General features: G+C 49.0%; 1 protein-coding gene across 2 annotated transcripts; it reads left to right on the forward strand.

Annotated features, from left to right (window-relative positions):
* The first annotated feature begins 2599 nt into the window (after nucleotides 1-2599).
* LOC123093854 (bifunctional fucokinase/fucose pyrophosphorylase) lies at nucleotides 2600-7383 on the forward strand. 2 transcript variants are annotated; one of them, XM_044515908.1, is made up of 7 exons: nucleotides 2600-2990; nucleotides 3127-3403; nucleotides 3484-3851; nucleotides 4427-4553; nucleotides 4740-5762; nucleotides 6001-6695; nucleotides 6799-7383. In XM_044515908.1, exons 1-7 carry the CDS (start codon nucleotides 2670-2672, stop codon nucleotides 7204-7206), a joined length of 3219 nt encoding a protein of 1072 aa, XP_044371843.1. In that variant the 5' UTR covers nucleotides 2600-2669; the 3' UTR covers nucleotides 7207-7383. The 2 variants fall into 2 exon arrangements, with proteins under 2 accessions (XP_044371843.1, XP_044371844.1); XM_044515909.1 differs by lacking the exon at nucleotides 2600-2990 and having other exon boundaries at nucleotides 3162-3383; nucleotides 3475-3851.
* The last annotated feature ends 333 nt before the right edge of the window (nucleotides 7384-7716 follow it).

Raw genomic sequence — 7716 nt, forward strand, 5'->3', positions numbered from 1 at the left:
ATGGTCGGTCAACAAAGTTTTGTACAATGCGGATCCGAGCATTAATGACATAAAGTACTTGGATACATAGAGTCATTACACATAATTTGTGATTTTACTATGGATATTGATCCTTAATTCGGCCTCTTGTGCCCGCATTAGGGCTCGGGGGCTACTGGGCTTCGGGCTTATTATTTACAAATATTAAAGGGGCACATCGATCCCCTGATCTGGTGTTGCCACCCGACCAGTGTCTCGGGGGCTACTGCATTGCCTGTCCAATGTAGAAAATTTTAAGTGTAATACAGTCTCCGAGGAGATTTTGATCCTCAGGTTGGTCGGCCGCACCCAACCTGAGTCTTGAGGACTGAGCACGCCGCTTGTTGTGTCTTGAAGTATTCTGCCGAGCTAGGACTTGATCCTCAGACCGATTTTGCAAATCAACCTGAGTCTCAGCGGCTACGGGGATCAGCGGTCTTATGTCATCCTTCATGTGCATCTCGGGTTTTAGACCGGTACCCACCTTGAGGGCTACTCGCTATGTATCTCGGCAGAGAATAAATTGCATCAATCAAAAATATTGACAAAAACCGGCCCACATTCGGGGTGGTGCACCACCTCAGAAGTAGACCGACATAAAGCTCGGGCACTAGTGGCTGGCTCCATAGAGGGCATTTCCGACATTAAGCTCGGCTAAACTCCTTCAAAATTCTTTGAACCAAGGTGATTTACGACATCTTGAATACAGTCCGGCGTTGGAGCTCGGATACATAGTCCGGCGTTGGAGCTCGGATACAGTCCGGCGTTGGAGCTCGGACGCAAGAGGATGCTGCCGCCCGGGAACAACTTTAAACCCGAAGTGTGGCATAAAAATAACAAGGCATTGATAAAGGCCGGAAACTTAAAGGGGCTCCTCGGACACCCGGCGTGTAAACTCGTCGAATGCATTTCGGCGATCCTCAGGATAGAAGATGAGAAGATTTGTTAAACTAGTTTTCAAGACCGGCAACCAAAGATGAAGAACAGTTCAGAAGAATCGAGGAGCGTCCCTAACTTGAAGACCGGTTCAGGGGGCTACTGACGGTGTCCTGGACTAGGGGGTACTCAACGCGTCGTCTCCCGATCATTTGGATTGGGCCGAGGACCCCCATGGCCGTATACTCATGGGCCAGTCCGGACAGCTGCTGCATACAAGGAAGAATCCACAAGACTTGGCGATCAAGACAAGGACTCCTCCCCCACCGGCGTATTCGGCTAGGACTCTTGTTATCCTAGGGCTCTGGTGCATTATATAAATCGGGGCCAGGCTAGTCGATAGACATACACAACAGCAATCATACCATAGGCTAGCTTCTAGGGTTTAGCCTCTCTGATCTCGTGGTAGATCAACTCATGTACTATCCATATCATCAATATTAATCAAGTAGGAGTAGGGTTTTACCTCCATCGAGAGGGCCCGAACCTGGGTAAACATTGTGTCCCTTGCCTCTGTTACCATTGATCCTAAGACGCACTGCTTGGGACCCCCTACCCGAGATCCGCCGGTTTTGACACCGACACTCACCATGATGGATGGATGAATGGGAGATATTGGTCCACTATGGGCCATGGACTCATTACCCCTTCTAGTCCCCATGGCCCCATGAACTAAAGATTATCTCTTTTGTTCTTTCCGCCTACCATCTCAAGTGTAGCATTGGTTCTCTGCTAAGGGTCCCTAGCTTATACAAAGTCTCGCAAGCATGTATATCGTTCACTCTCACTAGAATAAACTCGAGGGAAGGGGACTAGTGCTCCATGACTCGTTTTGGGAGCTATAAGGTCGAGTCCAAGGAGTGCCGTACGACTAGGGCCAAAATCGAGAAAGAAAAAATTGGAGAGAGCGCCAAGGAGTCTCAAATGACTCGGGGTTGTAATCGGACCACCCTCGACGCCCTCCTAATGCAAGACTATGTTGCGGTCCATTGTAGTGAGGGAGTCTACTCCAAAAACACCAACGTGCCAATCTTGTCGGTGTGTGATGACCCACACTATAAGGCAAGTCGTACAAACCCTCTAATTAAATATTTGTTGTGCTCGCCTTACTAGACTTTCTTCTATCATAGTCACATTGCTCCTAATCACACATTGTTTCACCAACAACAAGATACTAAACAAAAACAAGGATGGTGTTACACTTTAGGGCCTCTCCGATTGATTCACGGGATTGTAAAAACGCAAGAATAGGAGAACAATAGAAATGAAATGTCATGCTCATTCAAAGCCTACAGGGTTTGAGTTTGTATGATTACATCACATGAAAAAATATAAGCTTTTTTTCAAGAGGTTTGAGTTGATGTCGTCCTCCCACCTTGTGCTACGAAAACAAAAGTTCAGCGGCACGCTATGGAGTGGGTAGATTAAACCAGTTTTGTGAGAGATTAGTTTATTGTGTGAGTGTAGGACTGCCTTTGTTGATGTTCGCATCAACTTAGGATCTTATAATCAAATTTCTGTCTTTTATAAAAATATATGATACGCAATTTGCGTACTCTTGAACAGAAAATAGACACACCAGAAAAAAAATCCCATGAACCGGCGGCATACACACCATCACTGCCTGCCACTCCAGGTCCACGGTCGGCTCGCATAATTCCGAAGAGGGCGACGCGGAGGCTGACCAATCCAACGAGCCAGCGAGCGATCCACAGATGGAGCCGGCCCGTCGGCGCCGGCGGAGGGCGCACACGGCGGACGAGGCGGCGGCGGTGCTGCGCAAGGCCTGGTGCCGGCTGCGGCTGTCGGCGCGCGACCCGGCGCGGGTGCCGCCGTGGGACGCCGTCGCGCTCACGGCCGCCAGCCCCGAGCAGGCCGCGCTCTACGGCCGCCAGCTCGCGCGCGCGCGCCGCCTCGGCCGCTTCCCGCCCTCCACCGCCGCCCTCGCCGTCCCGGACCCCGACGGCGCCCGCATCGGCTCCGGCGCCGCCACGCTCCACGCCGTCGCCTCCCTCGCCCGCCGCCTCCTCTCCCAGGTCAGCCAGGCCCTCCTACCTCGCTCCGCCTTTCCCTCGCCTGCTCGCGCCACAGAGCTGTACTGGCAGTCAGTCGGTAGATTTCTTCTCCCTTGACCTGAAGAATTTTGACATCTGAACTGAATTTCTCTTGCAGGCCACCAAGGAAGAGATCGCCGAATTCCGTCTCCTCCCCGAGGCGAACGGCTCCTCCATCCCGCCGGCCTCCGTGGCGCGCTTCATGGCCACCAAGCACGTGCTGCTGCTCCACGCCGGCGGCGACAGCAAGAGGGTTCCCTGGGCGAACCCCATGGGGAAGGCCTTCCTGCCGGTGCCTTACCTGGCCGGGGACAACCCCGACGGGCCTGTCCCGCTGCTCTTCGACCACATCCTCGCCGTCTCAGCCAGCGCAAGGCAAGCATTCAAGAACCAAGGTTGTCTTGAGACTTTGCAGGGAAAACTAGCAATTTCTGAGAAATAAATAGGTTCCATTTGATTGATATAGCCTGATCAGGTGGGATCTTCATAATGACCGGGGATGTTCTACCGTGCTTCGATGCCTCGAACCTACTCCTCCCCGATGACGCTGCGTGCATCGTCACTGCGCCGACCACGCTCGATGTGGCCTCTAATCATGGAGTGGTGGTGGCGTCCAAGGATGGAACCGACGCGCAGAATTATTCTCTCTGTTTGGTTGATAATCTCCTGCAGAAGCCGACAGTGAGCGAGCTTGTCGAGGGCCAGGCCATTCTAGATGATGGTAGAGCACTACTTGACACGGGGATAATTGCAGTGAGGGGTAAAGCATGGCAGGAGCTTGTTTCCCTTGCATACTCATCTAGCCAGACCATGATTGAGGAGATCATAACTAGCAGAAAAGAGGCAAGCTATCGTTTCCGGCATTGATATGTGAGCTATAACATTTAACAAATGTAGATGTAGATTTTCTTTCTGACATCTTTCTAATCACTTCCCTGTGCCCCACATAAGACATAACCACTTTTGCATGCCGCACGACAGCCAATTTATGTTTATGCAAACTAGGTTCAGGAAATTATGTCAGTGCGATTATTATGCAAAAATACTTGATGAATTTGTGTACATTTTGCTATTCCTGAAAAATACCAAATTGCAATTTATGTTGACCTTGTCTGTTTTGCTCTTACCCCTGATAGGCGGGCAGCCGGACACGTTTTGTTATAGGAATTGAATGTGTATTGTCTATCTGAATGGTCACTTTTCTGCCAAAGAGAAACACTAACAGATGGACAAGATCACTGTGTCTCATATTGAAAACAGATTTCTTGCGAAAGTAAGGGGAAAATAAAGAAAATATTCAAAATCCAACTGTTCTTATCTTACCATGTTTAATTTAAACTGCTAGCCTCAAAGACATAATTAACGATGTTCCATTTTAGCTTTCATTATGTCTGCTCATACTTGTCAATCTACTGCAGCTGAGTTTATATGAAGATCTTGTGGCTGCATGGGTACCAACCAAGCATGAATGGTTGAGGGACCGTCCATTTGGCAAGGAACTAATTGCTGCTTTAGGAAGACATAAGATGTTCAGCTTTTGTTCATGTATGTCCCTGGTTATATATAGTTATTATCTTGTTATGATTGCTTATTTGCTTTGTGGTACTGTATTATATAGATTTTCTATCTCTAGCTTATGCTTAAGCTTTCGTCGATTTATGAATAGTTCATCTGTTTTCTTGGTCCAGTTGTGCAAATAGAATGCTAAGTTGGGACTACTTTCCTTTTCAGATGACTTCTCATTTTTGCATTTTGGTACATCTGCTGAGGTTCTTGATCATTTGGCGGGTTCATATTCAGGACTTGTGGGTCGAAGGCACATGTGTTCGGTACCAGAGACCACTGCTTGTGATATTGCTGCGACAACAGTGATTTTGTGTAGCAAAATTTCTGCCGGGGTATCAATTGGAGAGGATTCATTGGTTTATGATTCATCACTTTCAGGCAGAGTAAGGATTGGCTCTCAGTCAATCGTTGTTGGGGTGAATATACATGAGTTACATGGGGATAGTCCTCAAATTATCGGGAGTAGCACCTGTTTCACGCTACCCGATCGGCATTGCCTTTGGGAAGTGCCATTGGTAAACTCCATGGGAAGAGTCATGGTCTATTGTGGCCTTCATGACAATCCAAAAGTTTCTATGGATAGGGATGGGACATTCTGTGGAAAGCCATGGAAAAATGTTTTGGAAGATCTTAAAATCCAGGATACGGATATTTGGGACACATCCAACCTTGACAAGTGCTTATGGAATGCTAGGCTTTTTCCCATCATGTCTCCCCCTGAAATGCTGAGTGTAGGCCTGTGGCTGATGGGATCGTCAGGATGTGATCCAGATGGCAAAGTTAGTCGCATGTGGAGAAAATCACGGAGAGTCAGCCTGGAAGAACTGCATCGGTCAATCGACTACCATCAGCTTTGCATGGATTCAGCCAAGCATCAAGCAGATCTTGCAGCCGCCGTAGCTAAAAGTTGCATGACATATGGCTTGCTTGGGCGGAACCTGTTTCAGCTGTGTGAGGAAATGTTGGGAAATGATAGTTCCAGTGTAGAAGTCTGTAAAGAATTACTTACATTTTGTCCAAGTCACGGGGATCAGTACTCTGGTGTTCTTCCTCAGAGCAGAGGATATCAGGTCAAAATGGATCTACTTAGAGCTTCTGGAGATCTTTCTACTGCTTCTTTGGTTGAAGAGAAAGTATGGGCTTCTGTTGCAAGTGAAACTGCATCAGCTATAAAATATGGGTCTAAAGGTACGTACTGTAGACAATTAAAAACACTAAAACCTTGTACTGTTCTAGATGAACTTGCATCTGTTCCATTCCATGCAAATGATCTTACTAGAACACTGTATTTTCTAAAATTTAAAATACTACATCCAGTATTCTTTATGGAAGAAAAATGGAATCTTCATAGGCAATGAGTTTAGTGCTATTTTCTTACTATAAACACTGTGATTACCCTGATCAACAAGTGCACCATTTCTTATAGAACCATCAAGCAGTGCAACGACGTCAAGCAATGGAAACCTGCGTCCTAAGAAGGTTGTAGTAGAATTACCGGTCCGTGTGGACTTTGTTGGGGGTTGGAGTGATACACCTCCATGGAGCTTGGAGCGTCCAGGTTGTGTTCTGAACATGGCGATAAGCCTAGAAGGGCGCCTTCCAGTCGGGGCTACGACAGAGGCAACAGAAGACCACCATGGAGTTCTGATCGAAGATGACGTCGACAGAAAGGTCTGCATTGATGATCTGTCATCCATCTCTTGTCCATTCAAAGAAGACGACCCATTCCGTCTAGTCAAGTCTGCTCTCATCGTCACCGGCATCCTTGGCCATGAATTGCTCTCGACGTCAGGTCTGAAGATCAGGACCTGGGCAAATGTTCCTCGCGGAAGCGGCCTCGGAACTTCGAGCATACTGGCGGCTGCTGTAGTCAAGTGTCTGTTCCAACTCATGGAAGACGATGGAGGCGATGATAATGTCGCCAGGGCTGTGCTGGTAGTAGAGCAGATAATGGGCACCGGTGGCGGGTGGCAGGACCAAATCGGTGGCCTGTATCCCGGGATCAAGTGCACCCAGAGCTTCCCAGGACAGCCGTTGCGCTTGCAGGTTGTTCCATTGTTGGCACCTCCCCAGTTGATCCAGGAACTGGAGCAGCGTCTCCTCGTCGTGTTCACCGGCCAAGTAAGTTTGCATCCTCTGTTTTTGCATGGACAGATCATGTGAAAATCACAGCCTGAAACCTGAATGAACCGTGCATTTCATCGAACGAATGAACGAATGGCAGGTGAGGCTGGCGCACCGGGTGCTGGAGAAGGTGGTGACGCGGTACCTGCGGCGCGACAGCCTGCTGATCTCCAGCATCAGGCGGCTGGCGGAGCTGGCCAGGGCCGGGAGGGAGGCCCTGATGAACGGCGAGGTGGACGAGCTGGGCGGCATCATGCTGGAGGCCTGGGGGCTGCACCAGGAGCTGGACCCCTTCTGCAGCAACAGCCTGGTGGACGAGCTGTTCGCGCTCGCCGACCCCTACTGCTGCGGCTACAAGCTCGTCGGTGCCGGCGGCGGCGGCTTCGCCCTCCTGCTCGCCAGGAGCCCTGGCCACGCCGTCGACCTCCGGCGTGTGCTTCGGGACTCCGCGGCAGGCCTCGACGTCACGGTGTACGACTGGAACGTCGCCGTGCCACTGCCAAGATGATGGGCGATCATGTTAAAATTAGCCTGTGATGTAAGTATACGCGACAGGAAGAACTCGCCGGACGCGCACTCATTCTTGTCATCTGCTTTGATACAAACCAGTACCGTCAGACCCTTCTTAGCTACAATGAAATCTGGAATTTTGACAAAAATTATGGAAATGTTTTTCAATGTGAAATTTTCATCTACTTTTCATACAAATCAATACAACCATGCAAAGTTCGGTTGTTGGATCTCTTGATCTGATGTCCAGAAAATTAAAACCAGACATCCGATCCATAGACACCAATCTGCTTTGGTGTAACACTTTTGGCCGATTCGAGTTCGGATATAAGAAATTTTGGAGAATAACGTGAGAGTGTATTGGTGCATCGGCCGTATATATGTAGGCATGTAGTGATCGGAGGCTCACAAATCATTAAATCATGAATGGAACGCCACAGAAACGCCATTGAGAGTTAGGGCATCTAACCATCCGGACGTGTTTTGCCATTCAACACGGGTCTGTATC

Source organism: Triticum aestivum, chromosome 4B (assembly GCF_018294505.1).
Source record: "Triticum aestivum cultivar Chinese Spring chromosome 4B, IWGSC CS RefSeq v2.1, whole genome shotgun sequence".
NCBI lineage: Eukaryota > Viridiplantae > Streptophyta > Magnoliopsida > Poales > Poaceae > Triticum > Triticum aestivum.